Here is a 23995-nt window from a genome sequence, read left to right on the forward strand (position 1 = left end):
GGTAATGAACCCGAAGGGTGGGAACAATCATGTTATGGCGGTAACAACAAGAAGTGGGAGAGGCGGTGATGTGCATGCCTCCAAACAAAAGCAAATTGTGGATGATGATGTTGAGTTGCAAGAAGATGAAGTTCCTTTGGTGGTTGAAAATATGATTGATGAAAATGTTAATGAAGAAGTGAGGATTGATATTCAAGATGTCGAGGTGGAAACCCAAAATGATGTGAACCCGTCTAGGGAACACATAATAAACATGCAGGAGCCGGTTGTGCCTAAAGCCAAGGCTCCTTTGCCAAGGACACCTCTACCTTATCCTCAAAGGCTTGTGAAGCAGAAAAATGAGAATCAATTCAAAAAGATCATTGACATGATGAAGAGCTTATCCATCAATGTGCCTTTAGTGGAGGCTATTGAACAAATGCCAAACTATGCTAAATTTATGAAGGACTTCGTAACAAAGAAGCGGTCTATGGATTGTGAAACTATAAAGATGACTCACCAAGTTAGTGCAATAGTGCATTTAATGGCCCCGGAGCTTGAAGATCCCGGCACTTTCACCATTCCTTGCACCATTGGGAGTGTGGAATTTGCTAAAGCTCTATGTGATTTGGGGGCTAGTATCAATTTGATGCCCTATTCCGTTTTCAAGACTTTGGGTATTGGGCAGCAAAGGCCAACTTCTATGAGATTACAAATGGCAGATAGAACGATGAAGAGACCATTGGGTATTATTGTTGATGTGCTTGTCCGGGTAGACAAATTTATCTTGCCAGCTGACTTTGTGATCTTGGATTGTGAGGTAGATTATGAAGTTCCTATCATTTTGGGGAGACCTTTCCTTGCTACGGGGAAGGCCTTAGTTGATGTGGAAGCAGGGGAACTCACCTTCCGGGTAGGTGACGAAAAAGTGGTCTTTCATGTTTGGAAATCGACAAAGTAGCCCAACAGTATCGAGGTATGCTCCTTTGTGGACCTCATCACAGCAGTAATAATTGATGACACCCGTGTAATGATCAAGGTGGAGGACCTTTTGGAGGCTGTATTGTTGAATCTTGATGTCAATGATGATGAGGGTCGAGTGGAGTGTGTGAACGCTTTACATGGAATGGGATCTTACTCTTATGAGCCTAAGAAATTGTCTTTGCACCTCGAGAATAGAAAAACTCCATGAACTAAACCTTCAATTGAGGAGCCTCTGGTGTTGGAGTTGAAACCACTGCCTCCACATCTCAGGTATGAGTTCTTAGGCTCAAATTCTACTTTGCCAATTATTCTTTCCTCTTGTCTTACTAACATGCAGGTTGATGCCACATTGTCGGTGCTTCAAAAGCGGAAAAAGGCAATTGGATGGACTTTAGCTGATATTCGGAGGATAGGCCCCACATTCTGTATGCAGAGGATTATTCAGGAAGGTGATGCAAAGCCCTCTGTGGAGCATCAAAGGAGGTTGAACGAGGCAATGCAAGAAGTTGTGAAAAAGGAGGTGTTCAAATGGTTGGATGCCGGGGTTTTGTACCCCATCTCTGATAGCTCGTGGACTTCATCGGTGCAATGTGTACCGAAAAAGGGTGGCACGACCGTGGTTGAAAATTCAAAAAATGAATTGATCCCTACCAGAACTGTCACCGGTTGGAGGGTATGTATGGATTATGACAAGTTGAATAAAGTGACCCGCAAGGATCACTTTCCTTTACCTTTTCTTAATCAGATGCTAGATCGACTTGCTAGGCATGCCTTCTACTGTTTCTTGGATGCGTATTCTGGGTACAACCAAATCTTGATTGCTCTGAAAGATCAGGAGAAGAACACATTCACTTGTCCATATGCCACCTTTGCTTTATCTAGGATGCCTTTTGGATTGTGTAATGCACCGGCTATATTTCAGCGGTGTATGATGGCCATTTTCACCGATATGGTGGAAGACATTTTGGAGGTGTTCATGGATGACTTTAGTGTTGTGGGGGATTCATTTTATGAGTGCTTGAAAAATCTTGATAGGGTCTTGGCCCGTAGTGAAGAAACTAATCTTGTTCTCAATTGGAAGAAATGCCACTTTAGGGTGGAAGAGGGCATAGTTCTTGGGCATAAAATTTCAAAGCATGGTATTGAGGTAGACAAAGCAAAAATTGATGTGATTTCAAGGCTCCTTCCCCCTTCATCTGTCAAGGGAGTCCGAAGTTTTCTTGGGCATGCGGGGTTCTACCGGAGATTTATTAAAGACTTTTCGAAGGTGGTGAATCCCTTGTGCAAGTTGTTAGAAAAAGATGCTAAGTTCGTGTTTGATGAAAAATGTATGCAAGCCTTTGAACTTCTCAAGCATAAGTTGACCACCACTCCTATCATTACCGCACCTAATTGGAGCTTGCCCTTTGAGCTCATGTGTGATGCGAGCGATGTTGCGGTTGGGGTGGTTTTGGGTCAAAGAGTAAACAAAATGTTTCATCCGGTGTACTATGCGAGCAAGAAAATGAATGACGCTCAAGTGAACTACACGGTGACCGAGAAAGAACTTTTGGTTATTGTGTTTGCAATGGAAAAATTCCGGCCGTATCTTATGGGTGATAAGGTTATTATTCATACCGACCATGCCGCACTTTGGTACTTGATGACGAAGAAGGATTCCAAAGCTAGACTGATGTGATGGGTATTGTTACTTCAAGAGTTTGATTTGGGGATTGTGGACCGGAAGGGTAGTGAGAACCAAGTGGCGGACCACTTGTCCCACTTGGAGGAGGAGGGGAGGCCTCGTGATGGCCTAGAGATTAATGATTCATTTCCCGACGAACAACTCCTTTCGGTGTCGATGAATGATATGCCATGGTTTGCCGATGTTGCTAATTGCCTTATGATTGGTATAATCCCGTGTGAGCTCTCTTCTAACCAAAGGAAGAAGCTCAAGCGGGATAGTTTGGATTTCTATTCGGATGAGCCATACTTGTTCAAGATTTGCACGGATGATATGATCCGAAGGTGTGTCCCGGAGGAAGAGCAATTGATTATCTTGGAGGCTTGTCATTCCTCTCCCTATGGTGGCCATCATGGCGGGGCGAGGACGGCTTCCAAAGTTCTTAGTTGTGGGTTTTATTGGCCAACTTTGTACAAAGATGCAAGTGAACTTGTGAAGAGGTGTGATGAATGTCAAAGAGCGGGTGGAATTTCGAAGAAAGATGAGATGCCTCTCAACACCATTCTTGAGGTTGATATTTTTGATGAGTGGGGCATTGATTTTATGGGCCTATTTGTTAGCTCGTATGGGAACACATACATTCTTGTGGCGGTGGACTATGTTTCAAAGTGGGTTGAAGCTGTGGCTTTGCCCAACAATGAGGCCCGGAGTGTTGTTGCATTTCTTAAGAAGAGAATCTTTACAAGGTTTGGTACTCATCGTGCAATCATAAGTGATGGGGGGTCTTATTTTTGCAATAGAGCTTTTGACACTTTGCTTTTAAAGTATGGTATCAATCACAAAGTTTCTACTCCCTATCATCCTCAAGCAAGTGGTCAAGTTGAAGTCTCCAATAGGGAAATCAAAAGCATATTGTCAAAGACGGTCAATGAAAATAGGACGGATTGGTCAAAGAAGCTGGATGACGCTCTATGGGCTTATAGGACTTGTAGCAAGGAGTTCAAAGTTGGTGATTTGGTTCTCTTGTTCAACTCTCGGTTACGTCTGTTTCCGGGAAAGCTTAAATCAAAATGGAGTGGACCTTTTGAAGTGGTGTGTGTGACCCCGTTTGGTGCTCTTGATTTAAAGAACAAAATAGGGAAGTTTTTAGAGTGAATGGGCATAGGGTCAAGCACTACTTGGGAAAAATTGATGACATCCACGTGGTGGCACTTCTTCATCTCAAATGATTTAATGGTAACCTGCGTCGTGCCGCGACGTTAAATCAGGCGCTTCTTGGGAGGCAACCCATGTGTTTTTCTTCTTGTTTTTCTTTGATTTTCATGGTAGTATAAGATTTATTTTTGGACTAACTGGTTGTGAGATGCTACATGATTGTGTTGATGCAATGCAAGACATAGTGAAAAAAGTGTTCTGGTCTCTGAAGTTTGCAATGCAAATGCACTACATTTAGTGCGGACCGCACTGATGAAGGATGAAATGTCCAACTCTCTGAAGTTTGCCACTGCGGCCGCATTACATTTTGTGCGGTCCGCGGTGGACCACTGCGGCTGTATGACATTTTGTGTGGACCATAGTGGGTTGGCTTCTCAAACTTGAAAAATGCTGTGTAGTGCAGACCGCTGTCCATTTTGTGCGGTCCGCACTGGGTTGGTAAGCAAGGCCCCAGGTCATTTTCTATAAATAGGGCCTGAGGCCCTCCTGTTACACTTTTTGATCTATTTACTCTCAGAACCCCTAAAAACACTGTTCTTCATCCCTTTTGCTCGTAACTAGCTGCTAGGAATCATTAATCATCACTAAATCTAACATCTGGTAACTTGTTTTCTTTTCTAATTGCTTTAATTTTGTTATTATCCTTTACTTTTTGTTTTTCTTGTCTATTATTTTGTTCGGCCCGTATTTTCTTCGATTGTTAGGCTAGGGTAGTTGACTTCTTGATTAAAGTAGAATTAGGTAGTTAAAATCACTGGGCAAACACTTAGGGACCTTTATTAGGTGTGAAATTGGACTTAAAATCAAAATACATTGAACCCTAAGTGAGTGTTGCTTCAGGGCACTCAGTGCGGCCCGTGGTCGATTCTGTGCGGACCGCACTCGCGGTACTTTAGTGCGGTCTACAATGGCATTTTGTGCGGACCGCATTGATGAGTGTCTGTAATATGATCTTCAGGTACTGCGGTCGCACTACATTTTGTGCGATTCGCATTGGTCCCTATGCGGTCGCACTACATTTTGTGAGGTCCGCATTGGCCTCTGTGCGGCTGCACTCCATTTTGTGCGGTCCGCACTGTGTTACCTCTGCAACTGTCTACAACTTTTTCTTTTTGCAACTCTGATCTTAATTGTTTTTACTGATACTAACAAGCCTAATGGATGATGTTTGTAGACAATGGTGAAACAAAGAGGCAAGGGTTCTAAAGAAGCTGGTCGAGGTGAATCCTCCCGAGGAGGGAAATAGAAAATGGTAAGATTGACTGCTCAAGCCCGACAAAATATTAAAAACTTGAGGAAGATTATTAAAGCTATTGATAGGGCCATTGACATGTCTGGGAGTGAGTACGAGCCCTCCTGGGAGATATCTTCAGACTCAATCCCAGAGTACATCCCTGACTGGCCAGAGAGAAACAGACTAAGGGACACTCCTCCCACTTCCCCCGCTTCCCAAGCGTTAGTAAATGTATGGTCGTCTGAGGTCTTAGCTGAAGGCAGTGGGGATGAATACTCCAACTCTCCCACAACTTCATTATCCGGAGAGGGTGTAGTAGGATAAGAGGTAGTAGGAGAAGGGGGTGAGCCCCAAGTTGGCGGGGTAGAACGAACTAGAAACCCGGAGGTGTGGCAAGACCGGTTTGTGAGCGAGGTAGCTTATCACAAATTTAGGGAATGGTGGCCGATGAGGAAGTTGATCCCGAAGAGGATTTTTGTTGATAGAGGCTTATTACCTCACAATCCCAATGTGAGGAGGCAAATTAGGGAGAAAGTTGGCTGGGAGTATTTCTTGAACAACTGTGAGGATGCAAACGAGCACCTGGTCAAGGAATTCTATACCAATGTTGGCCACATCAAAAAGGGCACAAAAGTGACCAAGGTGCGAAATTTGAAGGTGCTTTTTGGTGGGAAAGCAATAAATGATTACCTCGGCTTTGATGAGAAGGATGAGGAACTGTATATGGCAAAGATGGAATTGGGCGAGGAGGTCCATCCCTAGTTGGCACAGTATCTGGCAATTCCAGGTACCACCCCCGATTGGCTAAATGCGGGAGTGAAAATTTTGAGAAAAGTCTGAATTTAGAAGCCAAGGGGTGGGAAACATTTGTGTGCAACAGATTGGACCCCACTACTCATGACAACTCCCTCCCTCTTCATCAGGCAGTTTTGGTAGCATCGATCATGGCAAGGTACCCGATTAATGTCGAGAAGGTAATGTCTCGGGTATTACGCAGGTAGTCAGTGAGGGTGACAGAAACTACCCCTTCCCCAACTTCTTGACCATGTACTTTAGGGACCTCAAAGTTGAAAATAGTCCATTTGATATAAAGGTAAAAGCGAAGGCCCCGCTCTCATGGTACAGTATGCAGGGTGATGACAACCCAAAGAGTAAGAACTTCAAGGGAACAACTACTACTCCAACTGGCCAGTCTGAAGAGCCAGTTGTGGTAGTGGCTCCTACTCAGCCTACCTCCACCTCTGCAGACATTCCTCCTGGTCCATCCACTTCAGCATATCCCGAGATACCTTCTTCCCGAGCATACCCAGTTACTGCATACCGACTGAGCCAGACTCTTCTCAACATCAACAATTGGATGCAGACAGCTTCATCCAACTTGTCTATCCTTAGTGGAAGCTCAGTCGGCACTTCCGCCTCCGCAGGTCTCGTAGTCTATCGAGGATACCCTCAAGGAGATTTTGGTCAACCAGAAGAAAATCCTTGACACCCAGAAAGTGATCACAGATGTTGTTGATTCACACAACAATTCTCTAAAGAGCTTGCTAAAGAGCATAAGAAGTTGAGGAAGGCACAATTTTCCAAGGAGTTCGCAAAGGCGCTGAGGTTGACAGGATGAAGGCAGATCATCTGCCTTTGGACTTATTGCTATAGGACCCGATACCAGCAACTCATCACCAGCTTGAGTAGTCCTAAAGGCCTCCTAAGAGGAAGAGGATGATTCCCCGAGCAGACGATGCAGTCATCCAGTTGGCAGACCCACCAGAGACTTCATCCAGTTAGCCATAGGATGCACCTCAAGAGCCTGTCTAGGTCCAGGCCCAGGTCCCAGCAGCAGAGAAGCAGGCTATAGGGAATCAGTCTGAGGTTCCCGAGTATATTGAGGACCCAAGGATCACTCAGGAGCCCATGCATACAAACGGGCTATAGGGAGTCTCTATATCCTTTCCCTTTTTTTTGGTGCTTATTTGGTTTAGTTGGCATTGGGGACAATGCCAACTTTCATTTGAGGGGGTAGGCCCTACTTTTATGGATTTGGATTATTGTATATATATGACAGTTTTTATGATTTCTTTATTTTTCATCTTTGGTTTGTATATAATTTTAACATTTTGTTGCATTTCTAGTACTTTTAATTTACTTTGGGTCTGTATATAAAGTTATGTTACATTGTACATATTCATCTCATCTATTGTATATTCGATTAAATCCTCTCCTGTATATATTCATTTTACTTTCTGTAATTTTTCTTTCTTAGATTCTTATTTATGTTCGTAGCTTCTTGTTTTGAACGTTTGCAACAAGCCTTTGGTTACCTTAATGCTACGGTTCTTTCCAAAGGTGGAGTTTATGTGAACCGGGTGGCTCTTCCCAATGATGGATGGCGTGACAACCTTCTTAAGGGTTTGAGTCCGTTTTTATTTTTGCTTTTTAGTAGTTAGTGGTAAGGGTACCTCAAGCAAAGTTTCACTTGGGCCTAGCACATTTGCCTTTGATCTCATGGTAAAAATAAATTATTGTGTTTTGGATGGTGAAAGTCGTGACCTTATGACTCTTGTATTGACCGATAATCATCAAGTGGTTTTTCGGGACTATTGTGTGCTCAAATCTTATCTAAGGTCGTTGTGGACCCCCGACTCCGTGTCTTTAACAATCCCATAGCTTGTGTGGTCAGAAATTGCATTGCAATTCCAAGTCCCGAGCCATTGGTCTAGAATTTGTCCTGAATGTTTGTTGAGGCGAAATCCTAAGTGAATTTTGAATTGAGACATGATTATAGGCTCTACTTGGTCCAAATGATAAGCTTGAACACTTCCATAACCTACGAATGATAAGATCCCTAGCCAACCCTTTTGAGCCTTAAACCTTTTTCCTTCAAAGAACCATGATACAAGCCTTTACCCGTTCTAAAAGATGCCCTCTCTTGGCACCCGATCTTTTCTTTAGCACATGGTAAAAGTATAAGTTCGGGGGAGAGACGAGGATGGAAACAAAGTGGTAAAAAGGTACAAAATAAAGAAAAGGAAAGGCAATGAAAAAGAAAGAAAAGCAAAAAGACAAAAAGAATGCTCAAAGTAGAATTGAATAAAAAAAAAGGATTCAAGAAAATCAAAGAATGAGAGGTGTGGAAAGTTGAGAAAGGAGAACAGATTTGAAATGTACAAGAAAGAGTGACAGTGTGTCTCTCTAACCCCTTAGAAAGAAGTGAAAAGACTCAAAAAGTCAAATGAATTTAAGCTAAAATGAAACAAAAGAAGTGCTTAAGGGAAGATGGAACCTACTTAGACCAAACATTACCTACCCTAAACCAAAAGCCTTCACTATGTCTCCACAAAAGCCCTATATGATCTTGAGTTGAATGAAACTTACATTAGTGGTGACTCATATAAGGGGCAAGCATATGGTACTTAGAGCCGGACTCGTGACTTTTCCTTGAGAAAGATGAGTGATTTTCCATTAACCTCGTTTTGAGTGCTACTATTCTAAAGGTGAGGTTTGCTTAGGGAGAATTGAGGATGTGTGAGTTTGGGTTCCACAATGACCAAAGTAATAGAAAGAGTTCTTTGATGTGTTGAGTCAACTCTTGATGCTCTTGTGTCGCACTTAATCCATGGTGTTTCAAAGAGTAAATGTCGTTAATGATTCATTTGTATTGAGGGCAATTGTTAGTCCCAATTGATACTAGATGAGGGCACTTTAGAACAACTGAATTTTCTTGGAATTCTCCTTAAGGGGTGGGTCTTATTTTGTTTGCTTGAGGACAAGCAAAAGCTTAAGTTTGGGGGAGTTTATAACTAGAAATTTGATACATTTTATACTCCTTCTTGCTTATGTTTTGATTAAAAATTTATACAAAATAGTCATAAAAAGGCTCACAAGTTGTGCTTGATTGCATGTTTGATCAATAAGTGACAAGATATCAAAGATTGGCTCAAAAAGGAGTGAAACTTGCACAAGTACCAAGACAAGACAAGCTCAGGCAAAGCAGGCTCAATGCGGCCGCACACCATTCTATGCGGTCCGCACAAGTGAGGTTCAGAGAGGTGGACTTCCAGGCCAACCGGCAATGTGGCCGCATGAGATTTAATGCGGTCCGCATTGGAGTCACTGCAGCCGCACTCGATTTAGTGCGGTCCGCAAAACCAAGGATCAGAGAAGTGCTAGTTTGGAGATTAAAGCCAATACGGTCCGCGCTCCATTTCATGCGGAATGCACTAGAAGTCACCGCGGCCGCACTCGATTCTATGCGGTCCGCATTGCCTGAGTTTAGAGAACTGAATTTTAAGTCAAGAGCCTTTGTGCGGCCGCACGTGATTTTGTGCGGTCCGCACTAGCCCCGCAGGGGTATTTTTGTCCAGATTTTTTCAGCTTAGTATAAATAGCTTCTTTTCCTATTTTTAGGTTATCAGACAGTTTTGGTACTGGGCTACGCTCGTGACTTCGAATATTTTAGCTATTTTGAGTAATTTCAGCTTCATTTCAACATTGAATCTTCTAGTTTATCTTGGCAATTAATTAATATGAGTTTTTCTTCATCTATTTCTTTATTTTCATCTCTAATTATGAGTAGCTAGACTCATAAGCTAGGGTTGTGGCTCAACCCTAGTGTGGGTAATTTATGGGTCTTGTGTTTTCGGGTTAGATTGACTATGGGTGTTTGGTATTTGGGCTAATTTCATGTTTAATTGTTGAATTGGTGGTTGCAAACGCTAGTTTGTGTTTACTTGACTTTGGCTCTTCTTGAGAAAGAGAGCCTAAGTCTCTGAAATTGGTCCAACAAGGAATTGGGGCATACTCAAGAGATTGATAGCCCCAATTAAAGGGTTAAACCTAGAGATAGTAATACCAGACTTGAACCTTGATTGATTGTGCAAATTTGCATACCCAATTGGTTTTGAGAAAGTCAATTCGGGCAGAATCACTTGAACCACCGAGAGGTGTAGAGTGCGTAAAATTGTGCAACGGTTATATAATACTCCCCAAATATGTCAATCATTCCTTAGACTCAAGTATCCGTCAATTGACCACCTAGGCGAAAGTCACTACCCTAGTGCCTTTTAACTATTTGAACAACTCGCAATAGTTTACTCTTAGCTTATGCTAGTTTAATTTAGCATTGTAGTTTGATAAAATTAGAAGTAAATCAAAAACCCAAAAATGTTAAGAAGTGAAATTTGGAACACATACACAACTTCGCTTTAGACAAACACCCGACTCCAACTTCTAGCTCCTTGTGGAAATTGATCCCGGCCTTAATCGGGTAAAAGCTGCTCGACCCTCTCTCGCTACTCAATAGTAGTACAGGGTTGGCCTTGATGAGGACACAATGTTGAAAGTCATCGGGATTTGAAAAGAGAAATAAAAAGGATGATCTAAGAAAAATTGATTGTGATCCAAGATAGTGACACCCAGAATATCACGCAGAATCCTTTACCTGCACATGATGATGCACACTTTGAGGGGATGATGTGTGGTGACATGGAGAATGAGAATCCTCTCGTGAACTTGCCGACTGAAATTGGAGAAGGCCATGATGATTATGATGAGCAAATTTGTGGAAAAATGTCAAGCTTAGCAGTTGAAAAGTCATTCCCTCCTCACTAGGAAGGAATCTTGGTAGCTTGTTTTTATATTTTTTCTATCATCTGGGTTATTTCAGGGTTGTGATCCAGATTTTATTTGTTTTATTGAGTCAAACCCTTCTATCCCTCCATTCTGTCTGTGTGAGTCTTGTCCGTTTGTTCTGTTGCTATTTTCATTATTCGGGTTATTTTAGGGTGTAACTCGGATCTTAGGATGTTTATCTGGTTTTTAAACCTTTCCATCCTTTACCCAATGAAATACAATTTGTCCTTTTGTGTCATTCCATGCTTAGTTCTTTCACCGCTAGTTTTAGTGACATGACATGCATGCGAGATTTTGGGCAAGATCTTAGAAAACTAATTTAATCTTGAATTGGATAACCGAGAAAAAGACATTTTTTGCAGAAGAATCAATTGAAGTTTGTTAGAAGTGTGACGTTAATGGATGAAAGGTGTCTTTCGACCATGACACACCAAGAATATAGGCATGTTCATTAATGATGTGATCACAAATGGATACTATGTTTGGCAATCTCGAGGCTGGGAGGCCCTTTTTCTGCTATCCAAACACTTTATACCCTTCATTATCCTTTTTGAGCTTGTGTTATTTTCTTCGACCATCATCTTTTGGAATCATGTTAAGAGTCAAAAGTCCAAAATAATAATAATAATAATAATAATAATAATAATATCAATAATGGTCCATGCCCCAAGAGTACAAACTAGGACAACTCTTTGAAAGTTCAAGTAAAAAAAAAGGAGAAGAAGAAAAGAACTGTCGAAGGTCCATGACCTCAGAAGATAGATGCTAGGGCAAACAAAAAGAAAAAAAAAGGAAAAAAAGTAAAAAGAAAGAAAAATTTAAAAAAAAAGAAAGAAAAAAAAGAGAGAAAAAAATTAGTTAGGTTAGATGTTTGAACTACGTTCGACCTGATTTCTTAAAAAAAAGGATGCGTAGGCAGCCTCATGGTTCGGTCCAACCAAATAAGAATTCAAAATAAATAAATTAAAAAAATTCCAAAAAATCCCCAATAGCTGAAACTAGGGAAAAGATTTTATTTCACTTTCGAACGAGTCGATTCCAAGAGTTGTAAGTCTACAAACCCCCTTTAATTTGAGTCTATTTTGAGCCTTCATGATGTCTTTTCTTTCCAACCCTATCCAAAACCTTCCAAACAAAGGCCTCTCGATATGCCTTCAAGAATGCCAAGAGAAGTATGCAATGAGCAATGGTTCTCATGCGACAAACACTATCAAGTTGCTCACACAAGAAAGCAAAAGAAACAGAAAAAGAAAAGAAAAGTGAGAGAGTCTTACTAGTGAAAACCCTCATGGGCACTGTAAGGCGACGGTAAACAGAGATGAATAAATGAGAGAGACTTGTTGGGAAAAACTCCTCGGGGCACCACTAGTCTATAGTGAGTCGTGAAGTTGATGCAAAGGATTGGCACAAACAAGCCCGACTTCAAGGTCAAAGGAACGGTAAAAGGAAAGATCAGATCCGTTTGATAGATTAGGCCATTTGAGTCCAAAATGCATGTCATGATCATTAAGACTAGTTATTGAAAAAGAATTCTTCCTTCTGTCCTTCCGACACGGGCATTTCTTGTTAATACTTGTTTCTTTGCATCATTGTGTCCTTCACTCTGAGTCAGTCCTTGTTAAAACAAGCAAGAAAAGATTTCAAAATCTGCTACCAGCTTTTCAGTTGCATAAAGTAAATTTGGTCAGCACACTCAGTTGTTACTGTCAATATACCTTAAGGATTCATGCACAGGCTTCCCTAAAAGACTCTTGTCAGCCTACTTGGTGCAAGCAAAGATAACTGGTGATTCTCTCTGATAGACAATTTTTTCAAAAAGCAAAAAGTCATTCAGGATATCAAAAAAGGTCACCTAAGAAAAGATCTCCAGTTGGTATAAGGCTGATTGAGCCACAAATACAAATAGTACTGGGTGTGAAACAATTAGGATTGATGCAGAGCAAAAGTCTCTTGAAATTGACTCAAGCTGATTAAGTAGAAGCCAAGCTGCCCAAGACTCAAACCCACGAACCGACCACCATTTTCAAAACTGACAGATTTTTCTTTATGTGAAACTGGAACAAAACAGTGCAAGGAAAGTGGTTAAAAAAAACAAAAAAAAAAAGAATAAGAAAAGAAAAGAATAGAAGAGCCGATAAACGGAAGTTTCTCTAATCTTTGCCTTTATTTGTCTTGCTATTGTGCATAAAATCTTGCCATTGATCTTCACATTTTTTCCTCGTAGGACAAAAAGTCCTAGTTAGATCGATTTTCTCCCAATAAAAATCTTAGTCTAATGAATTTTTCTTCAAAGATTGAAAACCTAGTCTGATGAAGTTTCTCCTAGGATAGAAATCTAGTCTGATGAATCTTTCTCCTAAGATTAAAAAAAAGGACCTAATTTGCTGAATTTTCTCCTAGGATCGAAATTTTAGTATGATGAATCTTTCTCCTAAGATAGAAGACCTAGTCTGATGAACTTTCTCCTAAGATAGAAGACCTAGTCTGATGAACTTTCTCCTAGGATAGAAATTTTAGTCCGATGAATTTTTCTCCTAAGATGCCAAAAAAGAGACCTAGTTTGATGAACTTTCTCCTAGGATAGATATCTTAGTATGATGAATCTTTCTCCTATAAGATAGAAAACTTAGTCTGATGAATTTTCTCTTAGGATAGAAATTTTAGTCTGATGAATCTTTATCCTAAGATAACACAAATGGACCTAGTCTGATGAATTTTCTCCTAGGATAGAAATCTTAGTCTGATGAATCTTTCTCCTAAGATAACAAAAATGGACCTAGTCTGATGAATGTTCTCCTAGGATCGAAATCTTAGTCTGATGAATATTTCTCCTAAGATACAAAAAAAAAGTGACCTAGTCTGATGAATTTTCTCCTAATATCAAAATCTTAATATGATGAATCTTTCTCCTAAGATAGAAGACCTAGTCTGATGAAACTTTTTCCTAGGATTAAAATCCTAGTCTGATGAATTTCCTAGGATAATAATTTTTTTTTAAAAAAAAAGGAAGTCTGGATTTGAAAAAAAAGGGTGTCAATTTTAAGTTTTCTTAAGTTATTATTCTTTAGTTTTCTTGAAATCAGGGGTCCTGTCTGGAGAACAGGGTCAGCTTTTACTTTAATCAAGCTTAGTTCATAGTTTTCTGCAAGCTCAATCTCAAATCTAGGAGACACACTTCCTAGTTTAGGTTATTCAAGTTTCATCCCTAGGAGATGCACATCCTAGTCGAGTCTTTAATTTTACTCTCATCATTGCATCCTTCATCAACAACGTAGGTGATTTATAGTTCTGCTAACAACTCACAAATCTTCCTAATGCAAATTGGGGCAGAAAAATTTCTTTTATTTTATCTATTTTGTTGTAGTATTAGGCGCCTACTTGGAGAACGAGGGAATACATTTTAATTTTTTAAGTCAGTTGTAGGCGCCCACCTGGAGAACAAGGGAATTCATTCTAGTTTTAAGTTAGTTGCAGGCGCTCACCTGGAGAATGAGGGAATACATTTTAAGTTTTTAAGTCAGTTGTAGGTGCTCACCTGGAGAACAAGGGAATTCATTTCTAGTTTTAAGTCATTAGCAGGCGCCCATGTGGAGAACGAGGGAGTTCATTTCAAAATTCAATTCAAGTTCGAAATAGCAGAAGCTCGCCTCAAGAATGCGAGTCGACAGGGTTCGAGATGATCAAAAGAAGTCTCAATACAAAATAAAGAAAGGAAAAGAATAGAAGTGAATCCAAAATATAGAGGCGGAGACAAGATGTGGATTTCTCATGACATGACTGAGTCACGAGCTTTGCATGTCGCGTTGTGATCCGAAAAGCTGAGGAAGAATGAGAACTAACACCTGCAGTTAGCAAGCATGAAGGTTCAAATCAAAACACTTCATGAAGAATCATTCAAGATTCAAGATCAAGCTTCAGAAGACTTATAGATGACAGGTTAAGTTAGTCTTTTTCATTTTAATTTTGATGTAATAACATGACAACGGACTGGAGCCTCGACGGAACCTCACTCGACTCTGTAACTCATCATTCCATCATTCTCTGAACTACACGTGACATGATTCCCTTATAACTCGGGATATGTAGGCTGTCTAAAACCAGGACTCAGTCACATGTTCTCTTCTCTTTGAAATAAAGGTTGGGTCAAAAACATGTCTTGTCATTTTATGTCTGAAAACTCTTTGTGTTTCCAGTCAAAGAGGAGCAGCTGTAGACATGTAATTTATTACCCTCCTCGAGATTTTATATATTTTAGCGTTCAAATATTTAGTTTACATCTAATATCGCTATTTTAACTAGTTTCGACCCTTTTACTTTATTTTATCACAAAATAAAAATTACAAAAATATTTTCTTTTATTTAGCTAATTAATATTTTATTTAGTTACTTTTACTTTATCTACCTTTTATAAAATTAAAAAATATACAAAAATAGTTTCACTTTTAGTATTTGGTTTTATTTTAGTAGTTTATTTTAATTAAGAGTGATTTTTATATTTTATAAATACATTATACTTATTAGGATAAGATTTGAGATTTTAGCTAAAAGAGTTTGAACAACAGAAAACTAATCCCATTTTTGAATTTTCTCAAGCAATTTTGGACCAACCCAATTACCCTTAGCCCAATACTCACTAACCTAACCCTAAGACCTAAAACATAGACTCATTTTAAAAGACCCCATCTCCTTACTCCAAAAGGGCAACAAAAAAAATGGAGCAGCTGCCCACAAAAAAGGGAGCTAAAGCCAACCCCCCCTCCTTAATCTGAAGAACCCGGTAGCAATTCCCATAGAAAAAGTTGAAGCCGCCATGGAAATATCAGAAAAGAAGCTTGTTTATTCCTACTCAAAATGTTACTAGTATACATAGACCAATGCGAGTCTCCTTTTAGCTTCCTCGGTCATTATATCGTCATCTTGGTTCTCGTTTTTCTTCTCTTGCGTTTAGCTCTCCTTTTCTTGTTCCTTGTACTTCTATCCTCTTCTGCACAAATTTTGTTCACCTCATTTCTCATCTCCTATATCTTCCTTAACCTCTGATCAGAATTCCAATGCTACCCCTGATGCTAAAACTAAAATAGGTGGTTTTTGAAGCTTTGGACTATCTCTGTTCACGCTTGTTGCTTCAGAGATCAGAGAGGATCTTTAACACTATCTCTGTGGCTGCCAAATGCTTGTAGCAATATTTTACTTTTCACCGAGGTTCAGTTTCACAATTTTGGTGTTTCAGTCCAAGGATTGTTGCTTTGTTTAGCCCGATTGATTTGCAATTTTCAGCTTTGTTCATCAATAAAAGGTCCATTTCTCAATTTTTATTCTCATTTCATTTTGTTATGATTGTTTGGTGCGCGTGTTGGTTGATTTGTAATTCTACGTTGTTTGAGTAGTATTTCTTAGTTTTCATTTAAATTGTTTTAATTAGTTTTTATTTCTATTGTGATGTATTTAGTCTTGGTTCTTGAATAAATACTTTTAATTGTATCTGAAATATCAACGTTGAAGTTGTATTCCGACAAGCAAGGTGCCTCCGTCGGCCCCGTCTGCCTATCGAATCCAGCTCTACTGACAAGTCTCCGAGGGTTCTGGCCTCGATCCATTCTTCGGTCATTGCGGGGTATGTTGCGCCTCTGTGCGTTTCTTCTATCTTCAGGGTATGGTTGGTATCTTTCTTTATTTGGCTTTGACTCCTTCGTCGAGAGCCTGCTAGGATATACCGAGCCCGAGAGGGCTCCCAGTTGGTTGTATTCGACCCTGATCTTTGATTGGTATCGGTTTTGGACGTCCCGCCAAGTTACGGCGGGATATTCGACTAAATTTTGCTTCAGCTGCTTCGAAGCTACCGAACTTCGTTCGTTCAAACCTTGAATGAAGGCCTGCACAGCCCAATCGTTGGAGATCGGTGGTAGTTCCATTCGTTCCATTTGAAAGCGATATATGAACTCTCGCAACATCTCATTATCTCTTTGCTTGATTTTGAAGACGTCGGATTTCCTTGTAGCTACATTGATGGCTCCAACATGCGCCTTTATGAAAGAATCTGCCAGTATGGCAAATGAATCTATTGAGTTTGGGGCTAGGTTGTGATACCGCATCATTGCTCCTTTAGAAAGTGTTTCTCCGAACTTCTTCTGTAGGACGAACTCGATCTCGTCGTCCTTTAGGTCGTTGCCCTTCACTGCACAAGTGTAAGCAGTGACGTGCTCATTGGGGTCTGAGGTCCCATTGTACTTCAGAAGGTCCGACATTCTGAACTTCTTTGGAATGGGTTTTGGAGCCGCTTCCTGCGGGAACGACTTCTGTACGAACTTCTTTGAATCCACACCTTTCAAGATCGGGGTTGCGCCTGGAATTTGGTCGACCATAGAATTGTAGGTCTCGACCTTTTTTCATTGGCTTCTATCTTCTTCTTGCCCGACTCGATCCTCTTTGTGAGGTCCTCGAGCATCTTTACGATGATGGGGTCGGCTGTCGACCCGTTGTTGCTTGACCTTTCTGGTGTCTGTTCGGTTTGAGAGGTTGTTCTCGATGCCGCTGTACTTGGGGTCTTTTGGTGTCTCTGCAGCTGAGCAATTGCCGACTGTTGTACCTGCAACATCTCAAAAATAACGTGAAGGCTGACCTTCTGTTCCTCCCGAGTTGGGGTTTTTTGGACTTCTTGTTGATCTCCTTGATGTACGCAACAATTGATCACGTCTTTAGTGTTTTTTCTTTTTCTACTATTCAAAAGGGAATGGGTAATGGGCATATTCTGCCTTCTCATTGCCATTGGCATTGGCATAGTACTACTGCAAAGTTTTACTGGTGGAGTGTAGGGAAAAGGCAATGGAAATTAATATAATTTGTGAATCGAAACCCTAAACATATGCTAAAACAACTAGAGATGAAGTATTATATAGAGTTGTTGGCATTTTCCGAATAAATTTAGGAAACCAAAACAGTATAGCCTTTTTTGTTACACGCGGAGGAGCCTTTATAAGATACGGTATAAAGTGCATGATTTCTTTTTCTAATCGGTATTAAAGGATGTCTTTAGGGAGTTACTTAAATTAATTAGCAGAGTGCTAGCTGTAGCATAATTTTAGCAATTGAAAGAGCCTTTTTTATAGCTCAAGGTTTCGAGCCGTGGAATCAGCCACGATGCATTAGGATAGACCGCCTATATCACACCTTCTTGGGATGTGTGGAGTTTAATATTTGTACTGATATGGGCTAGTTAGTGTAGTTAGTTTATTTGGGCTTGACTCTCGTTTTTTATTTATAGCTTTAGTGGATTGAATCGGGTCATATAAATATAGTGGTCCACATTCTATTATGTACAGAATAAACATTTTATTTTACAAAAAATGATGAGAAATAAAGCTCCGCTCGTTCTCTCTCTTTCTCTATGAAACTTCAAGCCCTAGTTAGTATTTTTCCTCAAAATCCATGTAGATTCCAGCTTGTAACATGGTATTAGAGCTGGATTATGGTAGAGCTCGTCCTTGGCTATCGTCCGATGTTACCTATGTAATTTCTCGCCGATGTTTTGTTTGAGTTCTCTCATCAAAGGCATTTTCTGATTTCTAGGGTTTCGGCGTTTGATTCTTCAATTTGTTTCATTTGTTATTGGCTGGGCTTATCCGTCTGATTCCTACAAGTGATTGGGACAGTACAAACTTTTCAGCTGGACTCTCATCGGATTCTAGGGTTTTGGCTTCCGCTTTCTATTTCCTTCATTTTTTTCTCGTTCAAGGCCGTGTCTTTCCGATTGCGAAAGAGTCGGAAACATCTTTTTCATCTCTATTCATTTTGTTTCACTTGCAAGTCTAGCTAATTGATATCGTTTGAGTAAAAATGACGATTGGTACTGTTACTCTTATTACAAACAAACGTGTTTCTGAGTCTTCATCCATTCCAATTAACTCCTCTACTCGTCACACTGCTTTTCATCCTGATGATTTTACTCATCCTTGACACCCTCTCTATGTACATCCCTCAGATATCTTAGAGGCCTCTTTAGTCTTTGTTCCTTTTGATGGTACTTGTTATGGTAGTTGGAGAAGGAATATACTAGTTGCCTTATATGTGCGCAATAAGCTAGACTTTATAAATGGGACTACTGAGAGACCTCCTGTTGCTTCTCCTCTTGCTAGATAGTGGCAATGTTGCAATGATTTGGTGGTATCCTGGCTAACCAATTCTCTCACTAAGGAATCTCTCATAGTGTTGAATACTCAAAACTTGCCAAAGATAGCTGGAATGAACTAGAAGAGAGATATGGAAAAACTAATGGTGCTAGGATTTTTTAATTAAAGAAAGAACTAGCATATATTTCCCAAGGGTCCTCAGATATTGCCTCCTATTTTAATAAAATCAAACAACTACGGGATGAAATAACCTCTATTTCTATCAATCATCTGAGTGTTTGTACTTGTGGAGGAAATAAAAAGGCTGAAGAGGAGCGAAAGGTATATCAATTCTTGATGGTACTCAATGAGACCTATCTTCAAGTTAGGAGCAACATCATTATGTTAAAGCCTCTTCCTTCCATGAACACTGCATACAACATATTGCTGAGTGATAAAAGTAGAGACGAGTTTCTTCTACCTCCCACTTTTTCTCAAGTTCCGCCTCATTCAATGTTGGTGTCTCTATGTAGAATTTTCAGTCAAAAGTCAGCTGTGATTCTCCTAAACCTTCTCTTATTTGCAAGTATTGTAAAAAGTCAGGCCATACTATTGAAAAGTGCTACAAATAGCATGGTTTTCCTCCAAACTTCAAATTCTCCAAAACTATTGGTCCGAGGAAAATGGCTGCCAATACTGAAGTAGAGAAATCTGGGTTTCTTGGTGCTTCTGGGGGTTCTGATGACCAGCCCCAATCTCAGTCTGAACAACTATCTGCAGTGCCTGGTTTGACTAAAGAGAAGTTGTAGACATGTAATTTTTGACCCTCCCCGAGATTTTATATATTTTAGTGTTCAAGTATTTAATTTAGATCTAATGTCTCTATTTTAACTAGTTTCGACTCTTTTACTTTATTTTATCAAAAAAATAAAAATTACAAAAATATTTTCTCTTATTTAGCTAATTGATATTTTATTTAGTTACTTTTAGTTTATCTACCTTTCATAAACTTAAAAAAAATATAAAGATAGTTTCACTTTTAGTATTTGATTTTATTTTAGTAGTTTATTTTAATTAAGAGTGATTTCTATATTTTATAAATACATTATACTTTTTAGAATAAAATTTGGGATTTTAGCTAAAATAGTTTGAACAACACAAAACTAGTCACATTTTTGAATTTTCTTAAGCAATTTTGGACCAACCCAAATACCCTTACCCAAATAACCTTAGCTCAATACTCACTAACCTAACCCTAAGACCTAAAATATAGACTCCTTTTAAAAGACCCTATCTCCCTACTCCAAAAGGGCAGCATAAAAAAAAATGGAGCAGCTGCCCACAAAAACGGGAGCTAACTCCACCCCCCCTAATCTGAAGAACCCAGTAGCAATTCCCATAGAAAAAGTTGGAGCTGCCATGGAAATGTCACAGATAAAGCTTGTTTATTCCAACTCAAAATGTTACTAGTATACATAGACCAATGTGAGTCTCCTTTCAGCTTCCCCGGTCATTACATCGTCGTCTTGGTTCTCGTTTTTCTTCTCTTGCGTTTCTCCTTTTCTTGCTCCTTATACTTCTCTTCCTCTTCTGCACAGATTTTGTTCCCTTATTTATCATCTCATATGTCCTCCTTAACCTCTGATCAGTATTCCAATGCTATCCCCTGATGCTAAAACTAAAATAGGTGGTTCTTGAAGCTGTGGACTGCCTTTGTTCACGTTTGTTGCCTCACAGACCGGTGAGGATCGTAAACAGTATCTCCGTGGCTGCCAAATGCTTGTAGCAATATTTTTTTTTCGCCAAGATTCCGTTTCGCAATTTCTGTGTTTCAGTCCAAGGATTATTGCTTTGTTTAGCCCGATTGATTTGCAATTTTCAACTTTGTTCATCAATAAAAGGTCCATTTCTCAATTTTCGTTCTCATTTCATTTTGTTATGATAGCTTGGTACGCGTGTTGGTTGATTTGTGATTCTACGTTGTTTGAGTAGCATGTCTTTGTTTTTATTTAAATTGTTTTAATTAGTTTTTATTTCGATTGTGATGTATTTAGTCTTGGTTCTTGAATAAATGCTTTTAATTGGGTAGATGTAAAATTGGAGTTATTTCTTTCTTGCCAAAGAATAAGAATAGGTCATGAGTGATGCTAAGTCAGAAGAATGCATAACTCTTAAGCCTCACAATAATCCGAAACTTAAGAAAATAATTATGAACATTCGTAGCTTGCTTTAGGCGCAATTAAATAAATCACCGTGGCCATGGGTACGGTTCCCGTGGCATGGTCATGACACGTAAATCTCAATTCGGGTGTGCATTTCATGTGACCCGACCATAATTTCGAATAATAATAAAATAAACATGTTGTAGATCGTGGGTACGGTTCCTGTGACACGATTCGTAATGTGTACAAAAATGACAAGTGTACGACAATCGTGACTTGTTCTAGAAATAAGCGGTTATAAAATAAAAAATACACAATAGGTTTAAAATATGTAATCAATTAAATAATTAGGCCAATTATTAATAGTTAAGTGACCGTGCCAAACCACAGAACCCGGGAGTGCCTCACACCTTATCTCGAGTTAACAGAAATCCTTACCTGGATTTCTGTGTTCGCGGACTGTAAAGTCAAATTTCCTCGATTTGGGATTTAAAATAAACCGGTAACTTGGGACACCATAATTATTCCAGGTAGTGACTCTGAATAAATAAATAATCCCATTTTGATTATGTCACTTTAAATTGGAAAACCCCCGTATCCCACGTCGAGAAAAAGGAGGTGTGACAACTCTGACGACTCTGCTGGGGATAGAATCTCAAGGTTTAAGAATTCGAGCTTAGAGTAACTGTTATACTTGACTTTTATTTATTATATGATTTTTATGTGTTTGAGCCTAATGTGCTAATTTTCGCTTTTTACCGCTTTGATATTCTGTGAACTGTATACAAACTGTTACGAAACCCTTCCTCTCTGAGTCTTCTAAATCTTCTGGGAAGTGCACGCTGGCGTGACTTCTTTTCTGTTAGTGTCATATCCTTAATTTAGAATGAGGTTTGGATCAGTTACAAAGCAGGATGGCCTTTTGGTTACCGTACTCCCCCTCTCCCCCCGACTCGAGTTGTCCGCTCGGGTAAGCCATGTCTAAAATAATACACCCAAATTTTTAAACCTAGAATTATATAGCCTCATGCCAGATCCCTGGTAGGAACGCTTTTTTGCATCACGCGCATTTGACTTTGGGGACTCAACACAGGGGTTGGGTCCATCTAGGACATGTGTACTCGAAATATAAAGACCATCCTGATGCATTATACGTGCTACTTGCGCATTTGTTTATTTCGACTTGCATGTTGACTGGCTTATGGAATAGGGAAAGAAAATAGAAAAAACAATATTGAGAGGTAGGTATTTGAAAATTCCAAAACTCTGCTGAAATTTTGAAAAAAAAAAATTCATTTCAAAATGAGCCAATGTTTTATAAGTCATATTTTTCCTGTTGTGTCAAAACTGCCGAACTACGCGGGTCTGATTCTCACCATGTGAGATACGTAGGCAAACGTCATCGGTTCCGTCCCCCAATTTTCAAAAATCCAAAAATATTTCTTTACTTCCTTCCTTAGAAAAGTCTTCCTTTGAGACCACAATTATTTTTAATAAAAACCCCAAAAATATTTTTCCTTACTTCCTTCTTTAGAGAGTCTTTTTTAGACCCCAATATTTAAAAATCTAAAAATATTTTCTTTTAAATTCTTCTCAAAATCCAAAAATATCTTCATTCTTTTAAAAATTGAAAAGAAAATTCAAGATTCAAAAATATTTTCTTTTTCTCTAGAAGTCTTTCTTTCATAAATTCAAAATAAAAGTCCAAAATTCAAAAATATTTCTTTTTTTTCTTTTAGTAGTTTTCTTTTGAAATTAAAAAAAAAAATCAAAAATATTTTCTTTCTTCTTTATAAATCTTTCTTTCAAAAACTAAAAATAAAGGAAAAAAAAAAGAAAATTCTAAATCCAAAAAAAAAAAAAGATTTAGTTTATTTCCTTTATTCTGAATCTTCAACAACTACACAAGATCTGATTCATGTTCCCACATGATACGTAGGCAACCCACATCAAGTTTGATAATATGATTTTGAAAAAAAAAATAAAAGAATGAAAAAAAAGGAAGAATGATAATAATAATAATAAGGATTGACTGAGTCCATTCTAACGTATCTCTTGTTTTGAATTGTGAAGAAAGTTTATGGTGGTTGGTTTGTGGTAAGCTGGCAACACAAGATCCGAGGGAAAAATGTCATTGACAACTGACATCGAAGCTGTTACAAATGCTCAAGAGATTCAAGGTATAAGGGTTCAACAAGAGTCTATTGTGGTTGAGGAAAATAGAGTACTGAAACAAAAAATGACTGAAATATTTCAAGCATGGGTCAATGGCCAAGGACTGCCCTTTTCTTCTCATGGTTTCCCAGAATTCACACCCATCTTGACTACTACCATTCCGGTCTCATTGTCTGATCAATCCTATCCACCTGGGTTCAGCCATTATCCCAACTGTACGACTATAGCTGGAACTTCTGTTGTGTGCTCCGAAAGTTTGCCATTGACAACCACTACTATTATGCCCGTCTTCACCATCCCACAACCGACAGTGGTGCAGAAGAAAATTCACGAGTCACAGTTTGCTACCCAGCAAGAATAGTCCAACTCTCTTGAGAACCACTCGTACCTATTTGATCTTCCTGCAAAGATTGAGAAGCCTGCCCGAAAGATAACATAGGAAGAAATGACCGAAAGAGTGAAAAACTTAGAACAACAGTTGAAAAACATGCAAGGGTTGGCAGGTCAGAAGAGTATTGCTTTTAATGATCTATGTATGTTCCCTGATGTCCACTTACCACCTAGTTTCAAAACTCCCAAATTTTAAAAGTATGATGGACATGGAGACCCCATAGCCCACCTGAAAAGGTATTATAATCAACTAAAAGGTGCGAGAGGAAATGAAGAATTACTCATGGCTTATTTTGGGGAAAAACCTTAAGAGAGTAGTCTCCGAATGGTTTATGGATCAAGACACATCCCACTAGTATGTCTGGGATAACATGGCATAGGCCTTTGTCAAACAGTTCCAATACAACATCGACATCACCCCAGACCACAATTCCCTTTCAAACCTGAAGAAGAAACCAACTGA

At 39.3% G+C, this 23995-nt stretch overlaps 1 protein-coding gene across 1 annotated transcript; it reads left to right on the top strand.

The window, feature by feature from the left end:
• The first annotated feature begins 253 nt into the window (after nucleotides 1-253).
• LOC138887058 (uncharacterized) lies at nucleotides 254-5087 on the top strand. Its single transcript, XM_070168770.1, has 4 exons — nucleotides 254-751; nucleotides 1301-1636; nucleotides 3452-3643; nucleotides 5016-5087. Exons 1-4 carry the CDS (start codon nucleotides 254-256, stop codon nucleotides 5085-5087), a joined length of 1098 nt encoding a protein of 365 aa, XP_070024871.1.
• Nucleotides 5088-23995: the final 18908 nt, after the last annotated feature.

Source organism: Nicotiana sylvestris, chromosome 3, assembly GCF_000393655.2.
Source record: "Nicotiana sylvestris chromosome 3, ASM39365v2, whole genome shotgun sequence".
Lineage (NCBI taxonomy): Eukaryota > Viridiplantae > Streptophyta > Magnoliopsida > Solanales > Solanaceae > Nicotiana > Nicotiana sylvestris.

Coding starts and splice junctions, on each gene's coding strand:
- LOC138887058 (XM_070168770.1), top strand. CDS start 254: ATGCAGGAGCCGGTTGTGCCTAAAGCCAAGGCTCCTTTGCCAAGGACA. Junction 752..1,300: donor TTGTTGATGTGCTTGTCCGG/GTAGACAAATTT, acceptor ACTAACATGCAG/GTTGATGCCACATTGTCGGT. Junction 3,644..5,015: donor AGTTCAAAGTTGGTGATTTG/GTTCTCTTGTTC, acceptor TGATGTTTGTAG/ACAATGGTGAAACAAAGAGG.